Below are 22,264 nucleotides of genomic sequence, written 5' to 3'. Positions count from 1 at the left end.
TTTATACGTACATAAGTATGTGAACTGTGCATTATGCATATATGCTCTCTCTCTCTCTCTCTCTCTCTCACACACACACACACATACAAATTTTACGTAATACATAATTGCACTAACATTTAGATAATTTGTTCGTCATCCTAAAAAGTGTGTTCTACCTCACATGCACAAGATAGTAATTCTGAAAGACCACAGTCGGTTGAAAGTCTAGACTTCTAATAAGCGCGAAAAAACATTAATTTTATCTATTTAATAAAAAATAAAAATTAATAAATATAAATTCCAATACATCAACACAATGTACATACGAATCTGTATAATGTGTACAAATTATATGTACAAGATGACACTGAAATATTGTTATTTATATAAAATAAAATTTTAAACTTTATGTGTTATACGATAACGAAATTAGGATTTGTTTTGATGAGGGATAAAAAGGATTTGAAAAAATTGCTGATTAACCCTGTGTTTATAAAATATTTTTTGAGCAATCTATTATAGTAAAAAATGTTTAAAGAACCTCTAAAATTACATACATATGACGATTTCTAATCTTTTTTATATTTTTAAAAAAAAATGGCCTCCTGTGCCACAGATTTAGGTCATTACATTTTTAAATTCAAATCCGAGTAGACACACAACATTTAATTATAAGTCATAATGACCAATTTATTATTAAATTTATGTATATTTATCTTAGGAATACGTGATCATTAATAATTTATTCGTGATCATAACACCAATATTATGATAGTTAATTTTTTTTTGCAACCATAAAATTCAACCACCAACAGTTATGATTATTGGTAAACATTCAAGTTTTTTATAGGTGTTTGATAATGACCAAAGAACACATTTTCGATTTTTTTCAACTTTTTCGTAAGGGTGAAAGTTAAACGGTTTTATACATTTCTAGATCAAATATTTATCTTCAAATACTAACTCTATATGGTATCTTTCTTCCAATAAACAGGATAAAAATGTCAACGCAGAAACTTATTATTACCTATAGCTAGAATCTAGCCACTATGTATGGTTAGACACAAATTACATAATACGTATATTGTATAAAATTCGCTTCAAATTTTTATGTTATATAAACCCAAGACATCCTCACCATATGAGTTCTGTCAATAATCATAATAATTTAGAGTACAATATAAACATATAGTGTGTCAACAGATATAATATTTACATTTGCAAATTATAGAAAAGGCTTTTATGATTAGCCTTTATTTGACTATGATTTATAACACTATAAGATGTCTATAAGCATTAATCATAAGTGATTAGAGAAAATATGGCACTGGTCCAATTGTATGATCTATATTTTATTGGTGATTTGAATTCTATCTCGGGATAACGAAGAAATGGCGCTCTTCTAATCCTTGTAATCTTCTTATCGAAGCATTGATCCAACTATTTTATTTGGCATAAACACGTTCAAATTATCTTAAGATAATGTCAAAAAAATTAAAGATCAGTGTTTTGTTTAATTCTTCATTTCACCTATATTATAAAATGTGTCATAAAAACGTAATAATCTATGAAATATAAATTATTTTATTCTCATATATTTTACATATTATAATTAGGTACTTATATTCTAATAGAAATTTACAATAATTACTCTTAGTTGATTTACTAATATATTTATTTATTTCTATACGCTCGTATAAATGATTTCTTTATTTCTACCTAGATTAATTTATGAGTAATAACCAATTAATAGTTTTTGATTGTAATTTTATTTCTTACTATACTTATTATTATTTATTATATTTACAATATTTTATTTACTAGAATATAATTTATGTTTTTATTTACTTAAAGGATATTAAAATTTATAAATCTATTTTATGTTTATAATACTATATAAGTAAAATATTTAAATATAACAATTTTTTAAAAAAAATTTATTATAATAATTAAATTATAGTTTTGGTTTTTGTTATTTTACATGATTTATGTATGTAAATAATTGTACTATTAGAATAATAAATATCCTAAACTATAATCATACTAATAATACAAATATTTTTAAATTTTCAACCAAGATTATTATTTTTTAGTTTCTTGTAAATTATTTTTCGGATATTTTTCAGGAAAAATTACAACCATTGAAAAATTACAAAAATGTTTTGAGATTTACAGTAAGTAAATTCGTTTCATTTTATTTATTTTTTTTTATTTAAATTAACTTTGATTAGTTGGTTATAATATACAAAATATAAATATAATTAATTTTTTATAGGCCTATGATTTTATACAGTCAGGAGGTCAAATAAAGTTTTCAATTTAGAATTATAACACGAACTGTTTATCAAATTGAACATATTCGACGACACCATGTGCGTCGTTATTACATAATGAATAAAACGAGAAAAATATTGGTATTACAATAATTTTTTTTAATTCGGAGTGGTTAAAATGTACCCAAAATCTCATGTAGTATTATATGTCATTAAATTGGAAATCGGAGACCGTGCGTACATCGAAAAGATAATTTTCGATGTTATCAGTTCTTTCATTTCATCGACGTCGAATAATGAGAATTATGTATACGAGTAGGTATTTATCTAAATATTTTAAGTGATTGATTTTCATGAATTAACATTTGTTACGATATCATGATCATAAGGTAACATTTCGAATTGCAGTTCATACTGTTTTAACGCATTTTTTGATTTTACTATTAAACAACGAAAATTATAAGACTTTTCCAAAACCAATTTATTTAAGATAATATAGAGTTAAAAAATATATCAAAAATCATGTGATGGTTGATTACGAATACTTAGTAATTTAAACACAATATTTCCATTAGTTTACAAATCGGATATCTTAATGATATACACTACTAGTTTACAGAAAATTGAATCATATTGCTCATTGTCAAATTGAAATTCTCTTTGCTGCAGTAATCAGTATAGTCATCATAATTTTACTTAAATCAGCTTTCATTTCGGTGGAGATGTATTATTCATTGATTTTTATTATAAATAATATAAATTATAGGTATACTTAGTAGTATAATATTTGTATTGAACAACTATCATATCATTTATAATTTACATTTGAAATATTATATACGATATTATTAAAAATAGTTTTGTAATATTTTTTAAATTATATTTATATATATGTAATATAAATATTTATTTTAAAGAATAATCAATCAATAGTTTATTGTTTCGCAGTTTTATACCTGGAGATATGGTATAGCTACATAAACGATCGCTCACATAAAAATGTTTAAGCACATCAATCATTTACGAATTGTTATTTTTGAGATTAGAAAAACTATTTGCTTGTGGTTTTTCAACCCTTTTTAGTCAACAAATACGATTATAATAAAGAATATTTTGATAACCAAATATTACATTTATTTATGTATAATTTATATAAATAAATCAAATAGAGTATAATAAAAGTCAGTCTTAAAGCAATGAATAGCAACAGAAGTTTTTCTCATTATTATTTTCTTGAACATAAGACATCATTATGGGTATTTTATTTTTTATTTTTTATAATTTAACTAAAAAGAGATAGATAATTAATTATTAATATTTTACTTCTTATTTTTTAATTAATACATTTATATATTCTTCAAGTCTCAAATCTAAGTATTTCAAATGTTTTTGTATGAAAAAAATTTCAATTCAATTACTAAAAATTCCCTCTATCATTCCCCATCTACCTAGTTTTTCATCTATTATGATGAAAATACTAATATCTTATTATTTATTATTATTAATATTTTTATTACATCTAAGAGTTCAATGAAAATAAAATTGATAAATCAGTAAATAAAATTATTGGACAAAAAACTATTATAAAGCAGTGAAAACCAATTACGTTCTAATATTTTTATACACTATATTCAACTTAAAAAAAACACAACGATAACAATATTGACTATAGTTATTGTCTATTAACACCAAATATACTATATATAGTTAGTTTATATTAATTTATTATTTATTTGAGATTATAGTGAATTTGGATATTTATGAATTTTAAACATTTTTCAGAAAATTATCAAATACGTCTTATATTTATTGTATTTTTTTGTTTAAAAGTGCACGTTCGATGATTATAGATATTTATTTTACATTTCTGATCGTTACAAAAAAACTAATTACAAACTTAAGTTACTTAAAAAAAAAATGTATGAAGTTGAATGTGCAATACGTGATTTCTGAATAATATTCAAACATATTAAGAATACAAAGTGTATATAATGTATGCTATAAATAGTACAGTATTCCTATCAACATATTTTAAATATCACGTTAAACATTTTAATGTTCTTTATTCTTATTTTATCTCTTACCCTCTCAATAAATAGTTTTTACGATAATGATAGTCTGAAACAGTTTAATGTGTTCAAAAATTATTTAAAATGGTTGTATATGGATATTTATGAAATACGAATACATGTCGTTAACTTGTATATACACTTTTTTTGTATACTTACGAGTATTATGAAAACCATCTGATAAGAAATTTCACAAACATACCGGTTTTATAAATTTTTAATTTAAAAAAAAAAATGTTTATGGTTGTATAATGGTATATTTTAAATTTGCAAATAATATATTTTTTTATTATTTTATAGAAAAATTTACAATCTGTACAACCTAATAAAAAAGTAATGTAATGAAACAAATATAATTCATACGAGTAACTTTATTAGGGAAGATATCTATCGGCAATTTAAAAGATAAATTTAAGAAATTTTATTTCAACAGATCACAAGATCAACTTTATTTTAGAAATGTTTATGGATTTTCAGATAGAATTTAAGAGGACACATATTTTTTCATATTTTTTGTGAGGAGTTTTTGTGGAGTCAAATTAATAATGAAAACGTTTATAGTATTTAGAGGCAAGTTATTTTATGTTTGTGATGTTGATGTCTTTGTAAAGGGAAATATCGCCAACGTACCATAGTATAACCGTAATTAAGCTAAAAGTAACATTTTGGTGTGTGTGTATTTAGCGGTTGTTTGACGACTTAACTAGTCTTCAAATTTTAATTCCATAAGACTAGATGGGTTTTATCATTCGTTTATAAATTAATTATATTGTTTTTAGATTTAATTTTAATTACACTAATGGATAAAACTTGTAATATCTTGATGTTTGGTGTTTGTCATTTTATTTTTAAATAAGATTGTGAAATGCTTGTCTAATGTTAAACCTAAGTATTCTATTTGGTTGAACGACGGTATGAATTTGATATGAATTATAGTATAGGGCAATGTTTTTTTTTCAAAGTAAATATTTATTTATTTTATGGATTTTTTTTTTGTTAATTTCCGATTTTCGTTTTTGACCAAGTTTCGATTATAGAAGTGTGTTCTTGTAGACTAGGGCATCGCCCATTTGCGCCAAAAAAAAAAATGAATTCGTTTTGGGTACAGCCCATTGGCGCCAAAATAAAAATGATTATGTTTTTTCACACAGCTAATTTACACCAAATTTACCTGTGTAAACGTTTTAAATTAATGACTTGGTTAATTCTTATATTTTAAATACGTCGTATCTATAACGTATAGTAAAGTTATTTTTATAAGTATATATATTTTAAAGCTTTGAAAATTTATTTTTTCTTATTATTATATTTTTATTTATTATTTATTATTATGATTAATTTGATTAATATTTTTGATTAACTATTATTACATATAATCTATTATATAGTAATAATTTATTATTGTTTAATAAGTGTATTATCTATTGAATTATTTTTAAAAAAATCGTATTATTGACTATAATTTGATTTAAAAATTGTATAGTAAATTATTAATAGAAAAAGAAAAGATTGTAAAAAAAATATATTAGTTTATTATAATTAATATAAAATATGTAAGTACTATTAATTATTACATTAACTATCAACTAATTTCAATTTGTATTACTCTGTAAAAAAATGTGTATTATACAGTTATTATTGATTATCATTTTAAAAATATTCGTATAACTAACTATGATTTAAATAAAATTATATTAATTATTATTTGAGAAAAAAATATATTACCTAATTATAATTATACCTGATAAATTTGGAGCAAATAGGCTGTACTCAAAACGAATCCTTTTTTTTTTTTGGTGCAAATGAATAACCCCCGTAGACTAATTGGGGCAGTGATGGGGTTATTATTAATCGATAGAATAACAGAATTGTAGACTTAAGTTGTAAGAAAATTATCATATTTGAGCTGATGAATATGTCAGAGATTATTTCAAATGCGTATACTATTTTTAAAGACATTTGAAACAGAAGAGAGAAAATGTCATCTGTATAATTATATCTATTTATTGGAGATTACATATTGTATTCTCAATCGATCATATTTCTAATCTTTGAATCGTTTAAAAAACCGTAAAAAATGTAAACATAACCTTTTTTAACAACATTTTGGCAATACGATTTTATAACTGAGCACCGCGTGTTAGGCTTTAGAATGATTTACCATTGTTTTAAAATAGCAAAACAAAATTTACAATATAATATTTGGCCAGCATTTAAACGAATAGAGTAAGAGATAAATAAAGAGATAGAGAGAACAGAAACGTACTTTTATTTTCAAAAAGTTAACTAAAGTTTAATTTGATTAAATCGATATTTTGTACTCAATAAAGATATTGAATTGACACAAATACCTACTTTCTCTTATCAACTACTTAAATGTTGTAAACAAGATGTCACATAACTGTTTTATGCGTCATCACTACATTATAATGCGCTTATAGGAGGATGTTTTGCGTGATAAAATAAGTGAAATTATCGTAACCGGAACACAAACAATCAATATTATCTTATTCTCTGGTCGCATCACGCTGTGCACACACTATATTCATTACACGCACACAATGTTAAATTTAAACACCGGGGCTTATGATTGTAATACGAATTAGAGAAATGTTGTAGAATGCAAACCCGCCGTGTCGTTTAACATTTTGTTTACACAAAACAAATGTTCTTAAATTCGAAAACAAAATACACGTAATCATATCAGCTACGTTCGCCAGAAATTGTTCGCGGCATACAACAACCCTTTTTAATCATTGTCTTATATTGTTACGATTTTATTACAACTAATAAATAATAATACTTCTCATATAATATTTATGTTACGTCTTTCTGCGGTCTGTTAAATAAAGGTGAATTAATTTACCACAATAAACGAAAGTCTTAAATCACTTTAATATTTAAAACTCAATCAATCAATGTTATTGTACTTGACTTGACTCAACATTGCTTTATATATATATGTAGTAGAAAAACTTTAGAAAATGTGTAATTTTTAAATATTGATTAACGCTTGCGTGTCAATAATTACACGTGTAACAAATAAAATTGCATCGTGCTATTTCGATGAAGCATCGCAGTACTACTCTGTAGAACTAATTTTAAGACAGTTGATTGATTCAAAAAAAAAAAAAACAATTGTAAACAGTTATGTTATGTCTAAATTATTAACAGAAACTTACCTGAACGTCAGATATTTATGCAACTGTTGATCAGTTGTAGTAGCTGACCAATTGAACGTCAGCAAATTACTGTCGGCCGCGGGTTGTCCTCGAGCCAAAAGTTTGCTGTTAATGCTGATGGTATAGTTGTACAATGTCGTACCGGCAGCCGTATAGTTGATCCTCACTGAGAACACAAATATAATGCATTATCAGTATTGCCTACGAATATTTCCCATGGACTTTGCCACGAATAGAGATATATAGTGAATTGGGGGTGACGGTTATGCTTGTACGTGCTATAAGATTGCCTAACCGGTGAAGTAATTAATTTTTAGTGATTTCATAGTTTATTTCATATAAGTGACTCAGACGAAAACTCAGAAGCTTTGAGAATAAAGTAACAATATGTGGACCAGTTTTTGATATCAAAATAAACAGGTGGCGTAGAAGAAAAAATAAAGAAATAAAGGAAATCACCAAAGTATCTCTCAAAACGAGTTATGTAAAGGGAAAGAGAATCCGATGGTTTGAACACACAATAAGACGAGAAGAAACAAATAAAGTTAGAGTAGCAATTGAATACAAGCCAACAGGCAGAAAACCCAAAGGCAGACCCTAGAAACAATGGATGGATGAAGTGCAACGAGATCTAGAGAAGCTGGAAGTAATAGATCGGGAGGAAATGAATACAGGATCGTTATTATTGGAGATTAGTGATGGTGGCAGCCAAAACTCTCACAGAGTTATGAAGTCACATAAGAAGAAGAAGAAGTGACACGATACCAAATATTGAACAAGAATATCACATTTTGTTAGTATCCGTATAATGCAATAAAAAACACATCATTCGTAGTGTGTCAACATTTAGGAATGTGAACATAATTCAACACAAGTAGGTACTCATCTCGTTTTTAACTTTTTACGATATATTGTACATACGGTTAAACGTTGATAACAAATAAAAAAATTAACTCTAAAACAACATAGAATAAATAATTAAACGTGTACGTAATTTGTCAAGGAGATCATTATTTTATTTGTATATACATTTTATGATCATCTGGTCATTTTTCTATGAAATTCTATCTTCGGTTAATGCATTTCATAAAAACCGTATTCCTATCTCAATCCGATAATATTATAGAAATAATAAATAAACATACTTCCCTAGAATAATACACGGTATTATTGAAATATGATGAAATAATACGATACGAATACGTACGTTTTTAAAATCAAAACTACAATAGTTGTAACAAAGATAAAAAGTTACTTGTTTAACGCTCAATTGTAAATAACCCTAGATAGGAGGAAACGAACAAAGTCAGAAATTACAAATTCCTCAGGCGCACCCCGAACAGCAGATTAAGCACCGTAACCTGTCCTCGTAAATTCACCTCATCATGTGTATATATATTCACTTATTATTAAAGCGTATATATAATTGTAATGTAGTTTTTCCATGTACTTAGACGGATTATGTCTTGGAATTTATTTCGCATTCTCTTTATATTTATTTATTTTATGTCATGTATCATTTATCGCTGATCATATTATACAATCTACAATAAACGATGCATTTGTAATAACTGTGATCAACTAAAAAAAGAATTGTTTCGGTTTTGCTATTGTCTCGGGACCAAAATGGCACCACCAACAATAAAATCTGTAGCTTCAATATTATATATTATATGTTATGTATTGTCACACAACACTCTTATAAATAACATCATTGTATATGTAAGTAGTATACCGTCAATATAAATACGTTCACAGATGTTATACTATCGTCAAGGTATAATTTGATGACGAATTTTCAAAAATATTTAGTGTATTTTATTGATATACTTGATATAAGTGGTACTCCATTTAATACACATTTTTTTCTTTTTTGAAGAGTTCTGATAAAATCAGAAACATTCATTTTATATACCACCATTAATAAATAAATTTATGAGATATTTTGCTGTACACGCAATTACTTCGATAAGGAAATATGTATTAATTTCTTTAAAAACTATAAAATTACACATTTTGTCATATATCGACCAAAATTGTCTGTTTATTAATACACAAATATTATTTCACGTTTTTCCTTGGGTTATATAAAAGAACTTTATAACTCACGTACATTGTTATTTTAATAACTATTACTAATTTAAATAAATAATATGTGAATTATAAGGTTATTTTATATAACCCATAGAAAAACGTGAAATAATACTCGTGTCTTATTTAATAACACATAACCAAGTCCGAAAACTGACAATCGCTGCGATACCGAATCGAAGCACGATGCTTATTATTATAGAAATAGTAGTTATAATAACATTAGTAGTAGTATTAATTAGGGCCGTATCCAGGGGGGAAGTTAGGATTAAAACCCCCATTTTTTTTTTTTTTTTTTTTTTAATTTAATTTAATGTATTTAAATTTGTCAGTAAAAACATATTTATAGGCAGTCTAACTTCCCCCCTTAATCGTTTTCTAGCTATGGCTTTGGTAGTAGTAGTAGTAATATTAATATTAGTAATAGTGATGAACGATTTCATGTAAAATTAACACGCATTTATGTTTAATAAAATTATATACTCGTAGATACAAGTGTAGTGCAAGTGATTTCTTGATTTCTGCGTGAGGCCCAGGGTGCGGGAGGACAAAGAAAGAATACGCAATAAATCGGAATTTTCTCGGGAAAACAGACGGCGCCAAAAATCTTGTAGGGAATGAAAAAAAATTATGTATATATATAATGAACACGGTATACTACTGTAGTATAACAGTTGTTTTGGCGTCAACATCCGGAAAAAACAAAACCATTTGTCATCCAACCAGCCGCGCAGTAGATGGGCGAACATCATCGAGGCGGCAGAGAGAATAATAATAATAATTCTCCCGACGATACATCGAGGGGTAGGTGGTCCGTGAAATATTCCTTTTCGCCACCTACCACGGTTCTCAGGGCCAGACTTTGACAATAAGGTGTAAATACTTTGGTGTACAAAAAAACTGAAAACGCGTCAAAATATTTATTATTTTACTGTATTAGTCGTTTACCGTTAAACATACACGATTAAATATATACTATTTTATGGTCGTAAATTGCATTGAGTTGTCGCGTAGGGGAAAAAGAGGAAAATTCGAATGGCAAATGGCACTAAAATAATTTATCGCTTTATGATGGCTGGCGTCCTAATCGAATCATGTAGGTACATAGGTACGTTCGAATATTATATTATCTATTTTATACGTTTACATATACAACTATATCTATGTGTTTATTTAAATTGAATAAAACCGCGTGCTTCTATGTTATTTATTTTGCGGTGACTGACTACTATGTGTGTACATTGTTTGGAAAGCGTAAATGTTCAGCTATATAGATTATCGAATACTACGGTGAGCACGAACACGTTGTTTCATAATTTAAATAATAACATCGTTGAAGCCATTACTACTCTCTCGTACCTATTACTCTGCTAAAATATAAATACATATAACCTATACTGTAACTATAACTTTCGTTACAACTACTGCTACAGGTACAACTACTACTAATACTACTACTACTACTACTACTACTACTACTATTACTACTACTACTACTATTACTACTAATACCACTACTATTACTACTACAATTGTTGGTACATTATACGTACTCATATATATATATATATATATATATATAAACCGTGTATACGACGATGGTACACGCATTCTCCACATAAAAGGTCAAGTGTAAATTATAAGAGGGTCGCGGCAGAAAGAGGGTCGTTGTACATAAGTATGTACGCGTCGGGTAGTGAAAAACAACAGGCGCGCATTCACGAATTCATACCTACCCCATCCCTTTCTCACAGAACTCGTAGCCATCGACACACACACGTAGGTTAGTACATTTAGTTGGTATTTAACAACAATATGTGTGTTCAATAACCAATTTTAAACTTTAGAAAAAAAAGATAAAACAATATTTTTGCTACATATTTAAAAAGTTCTAAGGGTTTTTTTTTACCAAAACGTGTAATGTTCATATTTGTATATTATATATATGATACATAATATCTATACAGCCTACGACATATTTTATAATTAAAGTCAGTATATTTAATTAAAGCATCTTTGTGTAGCTTAAAGTTGTTTTTTTATTTTTGAAATAAACGAATTATCTTGTTTTTAAAATCTAAAAGAAACATATTTTTTTTTTATGCTGACGGCTTTGTATAAAATATACAATTAAACACCATAAAAACTTGGAAAAATGTATTACAGCAACGCCAAAAGCATGCAGAAATTTGTGTCGATTTCATTTTGTAAACACGCAACTAAGATAATTGGTATTTTATTTGCACCAAATGACATGTATGCAGTGGGGAAGAGAGAAATTGGCCCGATAAAAATGCAGATTTATCAAATTATACACGTGATATACATATTTACATTTAGTTGGTACATAACAACAATATGTGTGTAGAGCAGAGGTACTCTAACCATAGTTTTCCTGCCGTGTTACCTACTCACAGTGGCCGCCTAGAGAAAATCAGCCGTTTTAGTCTTACTAGTATTCGTTGGAAAATACGTTTCAATACGAAATGCAAAAAGTCTAAGCCAAAAATAATACCTACACCAACATTTTTTTTTGTTTTATCTCGTCACAAACACACCGCAGTTTGCGGTCGTTTGACATTTCAGGAATGCCATTTTGAGAATTGATGAAACAGGGAGAGGGAATGTTAAGGTCTTTGTTCATACGCATTTTGAATATCTGAACGTTTTACAACATTAGCCTACAACTCACAAGCATATTTACTCACTTGCCGTACGTTAACCAACTTGGTTTTTAGAATGTCGCTAAGCCAAACCGGCATTTTAGGGGCAAATTTATTTTTTAAGTTTTTGAATTTCAAATCAATGGAAGCAAATATTTTAGTTGCGTAGATACAGTAGGTGACAAACATCAAAAAACCTGAAACGGCCGATACCATACTATCACGGTCATATAATTTTGTTTTATGTCTATTTATTGTTGCCACTGATTTAAGCCACCAAAGTAGTTGAGATAATAATATATTATGAATTCCAAGCAATTGAGAAATAAAATCTCCTTCATTTTCTAAAAATAACCGCTGGTCCTCACACTTACAATAAGAGTAGTAATTGATAAATTGGTAAGTAAAATTAATATTCAGATAATGTTATTTGGTAAAAAGAAAAAAAGAGTAAGATACATACATAGATACATATCAACATACATTTTCTACCATTTTCACTAAAATCTTCTAAAACTATTGAAAGAGCTGATTGATTCTTAAAACTGAAAATGTATTATCATCTGTTTATGTAACGGTTCTTAATATTTTCGTTTATTAATTAATTAATTAATATTCTAATTTTTAAATATAATACATGCCCTTATAATTACGTTATACATATTACTGATAATACATAGTATAAAAGAAGAAAATTCGAAAGTACAATTATTTTATAATAAGAGAGAATTACGTAAGAAAATGTAAAATAAATTAAGAATTACTCAAAAAGAATTATTCGGTTTTTATTTTGAAGAATTTTTGATATTGGTGACTAATATTTTCATTTGTAAAATTACACTAAGTAAAAGGATTATATTAATTGTGCTTTAAATTAAATTTTCCCGTTCATCAACTTAATATCTCATTGTCCCAATTAATTAAATAGAACAATTATTTCTTATTTGTACAGAAACGAACAAAATCATGTATTTGGAAATAATTTTAGCATTATAGAACAAACTAATAATTACAAAATTAATTAATAATTAGGAATAAAATGTGACTTTAAAATAAATTAAATATGTGAATAATTCGAATGTATCTTCCAAAAATAAAACAATTGATACAAATAAAATATTACCAATAACTATGTTTTATTTTTTCAAATATTAAATCAATAACCTACTAATAACATTTATTTAAAAATATTTTTGTAATCGCTTATTTATTTTTTAAAATAACTAAAAATAACTCGGCAATTGAATAATTTTTAATGACATAGTGGTTAGTTATTGAATAGAATCAGTTAATATCAGATGTATTAAAGTTAAAAAGTCAATAGCCAAAATGAGCCAATCATTATTTATTAATGTTTAATTACCTATTTATTAATTCGTTCACTTTAATTTTTTTTTTTTTTTTTTATGCTCACCAACACTGTAAACACAGAGAATGTATAAACGATATGCCTTTTTTATTTTTTCAGTGTATACCAGAGATCGAGAGGGATTTGTTTTTCATATTTCTGCCTCTCGGTCTCTCATCGTTTATTTAATATAAATTATATAAATATTAAATAAACGATGATAAACATCGCCGTTGGGATGAAATATTGGACATGCTCCATCTTATAGACAATATATCCCTACTCCTAATATATTATATGGATATATTATATAGATAAGATTCAGAATAACGAATTTTATTATAACGATCAAATGGTCTTATAATGGTTATAATTTTCATACGATCAAACTTTCGGGTAGTAAATCTGTATTAAAAGTTTTAGGCGGCATACTTTTTTCAATACAAACGTACTTAGATAGAATGTACTTAAGTTTTACTGTTTTTCAAAACCCTTAAAACTTTTTCTAAACATAAAAAAGGAGATTAAATATGACTAAGAAATAATAAAAATTTTCATTCTAAAAACATTTATATTCTTATGTATAAAATTAAGATTAGTTGGAGTATTATGATTTGAAGAGTTTATTAAATTTACTATTAAAAAAATAATAATATTTGACCAAGTGAAATTAAATAATAATGAAATATTATTGAATATTTTGTTATATTTAATCTATAATACAATCAACACTAGTTTTGTACAGATCACCCTAGATTTTGTCCAGATTAATTTATCAAATTCGATAATTCAACATAGTTTTAAAACATAAACACATAAAATATAAATAGGTATACCTAAATAATAATAATATGACTAAATCTACAACGAACCATCGCATAAGATCTACAATAACACCCAAGAGTGATATCCCATACTCTGTTTTCTTTAAATCAGTAACTAACATGATCACCATATTATTAATTTTGTTGTATGATAAATCAATTTCCAATAAATTCTTTGCGCATTATATTTGTTAAAATCAACATACAGTGGTAACATTTGTCTTAGGTCGCCTACGCACTGCAACAATGTACATCCAGTTTTAAATTACTTAAAATTTGCTGTTAATTATAACATTTATAACTTACAGGCAATGCATCTTAATGTTATTATTTAACTATATGTATTCAGACAAAATATAACATAACAGTTAATTTTATCGGGATATTTATTCGGGATTATTCGGGATTATTATAAAAATATCGGGATATTTTCACGTTTTTAATTATTCCGAAACGTCACGAATAAACACACAATAATAAATGGGAGTAGGGTATATGCAATGAACTGAATAGTATTTGGAGCTTTAAGGTAATTTTAAACTTTAGAAAAAAAAGGATAAAACAATATTTTTGCTGTATGTTTAAAAAGTTTTAAGGGTTTTTTTTTCACCAAAATATGTAATGTCCATATTTGTATAGATTTATATAGATGATACATAATATCTATACAGCGTACGACATATTTTATAACTAAATCCACGTATATTTAATAAAAGCATCTTTGTGTAGCTTAGTTGTTTTTTTTATTTTGAAATAAAACGAATTATCTTGTTTTTAAAACCTTAAAGAAAAATATTTTTATGCTGACGGCTTCGTGTATAATATACAATTGAGCACAATAAAAACTTGGAAAACTGTATTACAGCAACGCCAAAATCATACAGACATTTGTGTCGATTTAATTTTGTGAACACGCAACTATGATAATTGGTATTTTATTTGCACCAAATAACATGTATACAGTGGGGAAGATAGAAATTGACCTGATAAAAAAGCAGATTTATCACAATGATGTACAATTTACAAATGTAATTTTATATTTTCAACCAGTATAAATTGTCCAGCTTAACAAGTAATAAAAATAATTAAAAATAATTTAAATGCATACGAAGGCTGTTGAAAACTACAAAAATAAATAATAAGTAAATACTTATAACCATAAATTGACCGTACAGCGCATGCCATAACCTCCAATTACAGTCATAACAAATATATAGGTACAGTGGTTACGTCTATGATGTGTGTACTATTTTACATTGGAACATAAATGGTATACGACTCTCCTTTATGATATTTATCGTATATAAATGTTATTGTTCAAAAGAAAATTTAATTTTTGTGCACTTAACGTAGGTTGTAACCTTGGTATTCGATATTTTTTAATCATATACGTATATATATATATATATATATATATATATATATATATATATATATGTGCATGTATTTATTATGTCAACGAATTGTAATGCAGTAAAATATATATTTTGTGTGACGGTGGGCAAATAAAACATCAATATGCAACAATTAAAATGTTTTTTATTGTTTGACTATGAGTAGGTAACAGTATTTATAGTATAAAATATGGTTCCCAGAAAATATAGCAAAACCAAGTTAGTAGGTGAAAATAATATCAAAACTGAAATACTGTGAAAAATCAAATTTCGAGTATTTGGAAAAATTATAAATAATTATTAAAATGATGCCACGGAAGACATAATTCATTACTTATTTAATTGTTTTAAATGTATTACTATATAATATCGATATTAATTAAAAGATAATCTTTATATTTTTTAAGATATTTTATTATTTTTATTCATATGTTGTAATTTATTTTTCGTTAGATATTTACCCTAAAAAATATTTTTCGAAATACTATAAGATGCTTAGAATTCAGAATTGAAAATAATACAAGTGGTGAGTTTATGGAGAAATCCATGAGATCCAGATCCTCCTCATTGGCCCCATAAATAACTATTTAAACATCTGCAAATTTAATTTGTAATCACATAAAATGTTTTTTTATTTTTTTATACGTAATTGAGAAAAAGAAATGTTTTCAAAATTTGTTATGCATGGTTGTTACCAGTTGGAAATCAATAAGGTTTTTTTGTTTATTATTTTGGTTTGTTAAGACGTTGTGTACCTCAATGCTATCGACATACTTAGCCCGTGTAATTGCGTCTAAACTATACCACACAGAATATCGGTTGACCACATGTCACTTTACAGTCCATACTCATTATTTATTATTTGATGAATGATAAATATAGTAAATCGTTATGTTGAAAATATGTATGGAATATAATGAAATAAAGTATACTGAAAATGTGACTAACTTTTTTTTTTATATATATATATATATATATATTTATATAAATGAGTTTTTGTGCAAATACAAATGAAATAGAAAACATAAAGGAACTAGTATTTTAGGATTATGAATAATTATAATGCATGTAGATAAAAAATTAAAATCTTTTTTATAAAATTTATCATCATAAATTGTAACAAACAACGCCCTTGTATGCGTCGAAAAATATAACTCTAGGGAACAATAATTAAATTAAATAATATTACCTATCTCAAATATCTGTTTTATTTTTGTTAATAAATAAGAAAAGATAAAAGAGAAGTTCATTTCAACAATTTCGATCAAAAAATGGTCTCCGAAGAAATATAATTACGGCGGAAATTCTAGACTGATTTTTTTTTTTTTTTTGCAAATAAAGTTATAATTTATAGGAATATCTTTTGTACTATTCCTCGTACATTCAATTTTAGCAAAAGTATTTAGAAAATATGTAATCATTTTTTAGATATACTAAATTTCAAAATATTGTAATTATATTTTAAGATCTTATTTCAAAAAAAAAGAATCATAGTAAACTGTGTAACAATTTGAAAAAAAGTTTAAATAAAAAAAAATCGGATGCAATTAAGTTCATCACAATCGTTGCTCCAATATTATATCTATGCTAAAACTAGAGTTTTTAGCAGAATATCTTGTAAGACGGCAGCCGAGCTAGATGTAATTTTAGAATATTGGAAAATAGTTATTATTTATTGTTTATTTTTATTATTATTATTATTATTCATTATAAATATATCTGATAAAACAAATTATATTAAACATTGATATTTGGTAATAAGTATTAATATATTGTGCATATTTTGATGATACTCAATGATTATAAAAAAAAAATAATTGTAAAGATTTTTTTCACGTCAATTTTTCTACATTAATTTAAAAACCGGTATTAAATATTATGTTTTGTATATATTTTATAGGGTTTGAATGTTTATTTAATTGCACATTTATAGATGTAGAAAGGTTATCATTTGAGAATTTGATCGAGTTTTATTTACTACCAATTGAAAATGATAATGTTTTTGATGAAATAAAAATATGTAATCAACAAGTTAACATCAAAAGTAAATTAAACGCTTTTGAGCTGCCCAAAAAATGATTTTCCAAGTATACATTTTCTAAATAAATTATTTTGCATATAATCAGTGTCGATAGCAACATATGAAAGATCTTTTTCAACCTTGAAAAGGACAAAAACATTTCTAAGATCAAACTATGAACGAAGTAATCTTTTAATTATTTCAGAACTATTTAATATTTCTTACAAAATAACAATGTAACTTATAACTGTATTTATAATTTTATTAGTATTTAGATGATTATAGACTAATAATGAAGTCTATTCATCAAGACATACATCTAGATGTTGATGAAATCATCAATGAATTGGCATTAAATTCTAGGAAATTAGATTTTGTATTAAAAATATTTTGATAAAAATAAATAAGTATTAACATCAAAAGGTTTTATGTACATGCATAGTAATACATTTAATTTATATTTATGTGAAATGCTAGGAGATACGGGAGGATCTGTTTTCCATTTAATGTGTTTTGAAAATTAGCTGGACCTCCTCCATGATAAATTTCTAAATATATTACTGCAAATAGGTTATTGAAATTTTCAGCATACTATTTAGATGAATGTTAATAACCTATTATTTGATTAGCAATAATATTATTTTTTTTATTATTGATATATTACTATAAAAAATGTAGAATAAACTTATTCATTATTATAGTAATAAAAAATCGTTTTAAAAAATATAAAATATATATAGAATAACAACTAATTTATTTTCTAAATATATTGGAAAAATAACTAGGCGTCAGTTTTTTTACACAACTTAATGTTTTAAAGATAAGCTATAAATAGTATACTGAAACCTTTAAAAGTTATCTTATACTCGTAGTTAATCTTAAACAAAACTAAATATGGAAATAACACAATAGTAAAATTAATTTTATATTAATTATATATTTTATTATTTTCCAATTGTAAAGTTCATTTATAACAATGCTATAACATATTTTAGAGTTATTTTAAATTAATTTAAGTTAGAATAATATAAATTTTTCTATTTTAATGTATATTATGTAATCAATGTTAGTCTTAGAGCTCAATAATTTTTTTAATCGAAACAAATAATAAATTTAAAACAATACATTATTGAAAACATTCTTATACTTCTAGTTTATGGAACTCCAGAAATACCCAATAAGCAATTTATACAAAAATTTAAATGGAATATATTTTATGAAATAATTTTTCAACTTAAACTTCAAGTATAAGCTTTCAAAATTTGATTTAGAACCAACGTTGAAATGTATTTTGAATAACACGAAAATAACTAGTATATATAACTAAAAGAAGTAAAATCAATTTATTGAGACTATTAAATGGTTAAAATAATGAAAAAACTTTTCCTAAGCCAAAATGTTTCTCATGTTTCTTTTAGATGTGTCACTTTTTTTCAATTTCTGAAAAATCCAAAATAATCTCTTTAAGAAACATCTGTGTTGATTTAAAATTTAATATAAAGGTGCTTGAAACCTATAAAGAATTATTTTTAACTGGAAAAATGTTACGTAAGGTAGAGGGAAAAATAACAATGTTCTATTAAATATTATAGCTTGACGTTTATTTTATATGTATGTGTTACGGCTAGTGCTCGAAGGACGGCTAATATTATGATTAGCTGGCTAATCTAAGGTTTAGACAATGTTCTTGGCTAATGTCAAAATTTCAGACTACAACCGCCAAAAACAAATAGATAATCTTAACACTAGCCAATAAAACCAACATTATCCAACCGTTATCGGCTAATGACTAAATAACATTAGCCATAGGTAAATTAAAACTTTAAAACTATTTACAATAAAATACAATATTATGAAATTGTAATTTTTCATGAATATTGGGTATATATAATATTTGTGTATATAATATTTGATAAGTAATATTTTCAATAATATAAATATTGTACACAGTTGTGTGTATTTTGATATTATATTAAAATTGATATTGATTGTAAAATTCGTATGCATGCAGTTGGATACAATAGTGTGTGCTCAATAGAAATAGTTCGTAATAATCTATCGTAATTACCGACTCAAGTTTGTAAGTAGTTAAGATACCTGCTTGTAGTACTTTGTAGGTATATCTTGTTTTCAAGTCTAGGAGTTAATAAGTTAAAAGTTAAGTTAAATTAACTTATTATAACTTATTAACTTAACTCATTTCCTTACAAATTAACTTGAAATTAATTTATATTATAATATATTTAAATTACATTTATATATTTATTATATATAAGGCTCAACATTTCGAGTTAAAAAACATCACTGATGAACAATAGTGATAAATACATGTGCATAATATAGTATATAGTTGCTATATATAATATACATGTATATTTGTGGCTCTTTTATATGGAATTATCTATTATTAGTGTTATTACATTTTAATTAGAGATTCGGTAAAACATGAAAGGAAAAGGATTGAAGATAATTTGTAGTCACCTGATAGTATCGTGAACGATTTTCACCTCAATAACTTTTAGGGAAGCATTACTACAAAATAATTGAATGTAAAATATTTAATTTCACAACTTTGACGAGCGCAATTGTTTTTATAGTGTAAAATTTATCGACAAACAACGTGAAATCTTAAAACACTGTCACAAGTAAAGGTGATCATTTATTTTCCATTTAGAGCGCTTTTGTAAAAATTACAAACTAAAGCTATGTTCAACTTTTATCTGTAAAATACAACAAATTATAACATATTAATCACGATTTATAACATAAACACAAACACAAGAGTCATAAAATAATCAAACGACGATCGCTATCAAATTGATATTGATCAGATTTTCTATATCCATAGATTAGCCATAAATACACCTAGTCTTAAAATACAATATTTAAAGTCCGTCTACCAATATATATTATTCCTCATCTGTAAGCATATACATTTACACGCACAGATTCAGTTAAGAATCAGCCTTTCAATCTGTTATGTACATCGTATACGATTACATGTTTTAAATGAAAAATATAATCAAACTATACATTTAAATAATTTAATTTAATTTTTTTTTTTTATTAAAAATAGAAAAATAGATAATTTATCATAACAATTTCAACTAATCTTGATAGAAATTTAAAACTTACAACGCTCTAGCAAATCCATTTTAAGTTAAATTTTTTTGATAAAATTACGAAGAAATTATATTTATGTAAAACAATATTGTATGACGTGAAAAAAACCTAATTATAATTATTAAAGTTTCATTTTACACGCTTTATGATCTAATTTTTTTTTTCTATACACCATCACATTAAAAATAAGTTATATCTGTTACATAATAAGTATTTATTAATCACTGTTAATTATTTGTATGTTTTAGTATTTTAAATTTTACTTTTTCTTTATTTTTATTTTTTTATGTCATTTTTAGGTTGGGTTAAAACAAATTATGTTTCAATGTCTTAGGTGTTGTTCAAACGAGAGATAATTTATTGCTGCTCTGCCTTTCCAACACGAAACAAAAAAATAAACCATAATACGTTTCTGTATAATTAATATTTAAAGACTAACGATGAAATTGTTTGTTTTAGTTATAAGGTTTATTTGAAATTAAACAAATGGTCATCAGTCGCGACCCGTAGGAAATATTATTAATGAATTATTAATGAAAATTATTAATGAAATTATGATAGAACAATGATAATTGTATTATATGTTATACCGTTCAGTAAACGTAGTATTCAAATTTTAAATATTCATAAAAAATACTATAAACTACCCACTTCATTTTAACATATGGGTCGGTTTATTGTAAAAAAAAAAAAAAAAAAGTCAATAATAATTAATTTAAATTAAATAACTTTAAAAGAATGAAGTCATCCATCAAAATATAGGTACTGTGCCAAAGCTATTAGTAAGAAAAAAACAGTTGTCTTTAAATGTTGTTAAGATGTGATATTAAGGCTAAACTTGTTAGACAAAGTTTTTAGTCGGGAATGATTAATGAGTTCAGCTCGGAGATCCATTATATAATATTACTAAATATATGTTCGAGTTATCCTTACATTTTTAACTTTTGCTACTCAAATTTTATAAAAACTACGTTATTTTAAACATTTACATTAAATAAACAATTATGATTTTTAGATACAAAGTGAAACAAAAAAAAATATTTGTATACATCGTCATGGTTTTAGTAATGGTTTTTTATTTTTCGTTCGGAAAATTATTTATATAAAAAAATTAATACATTCCGAAAACGTAAGACATTGAAAAATAAGCACAGCTACCATTTCAGACAATTATGCGAATCTCCAGTGTATTATAGTCGGTAATTGTACTATTAATTGTAAAAACAAACTCCACGATAACGGCGCAACAATACAAATTTTTCGAAATTACTGAAATAACTGTAACCCTGCCAAAA

General features: G+C 25.3%; 1 protein-coding gene across 5 annotated transcripts in view; it reads right to left on the bottom strand.

Annotated features, from left to right (window-relative positions):
• Positions 1-22,264, bottom strand: part of LOC112687566 — a 109,419-nt gene that overhangs the window by 58,284 nt on the left and 28,871 nt on the right. For all 5 annotated transcript variants that reach the window (XM_025560316.1, XM_025560315.1, XM_025560317.1 and 2 more), the window contains exon 3: positions 7,507-7,672. In XM_025560316.1, the coding sequence (XP_025416101.1) occupies positions 7,507-7,672 (166 nt within the window). The remainder of the gene's footprint in view (positions 1-7,506; positions 7,673-22,264) is intronic.

This window comes from Sipha flava, unplaced genomic scaffold, assembly GCF_003268045.1.
Source record: "Sipha flava isolate LNK unplaced genomic scaffold, YSA_version1 35_pilon_pilon, whole genome shotgun sequence".
Lineage (NCBI taxonomy): Eukaryota > Metazoa > Arthropoda > Insecta > Hemiptera > Aphididae > Sipha > Sipha flava.
Note: the sequence above shows the minus strand (reverse complement) of the source record. Positions and strands in the feature narration are given on the sequence as shown.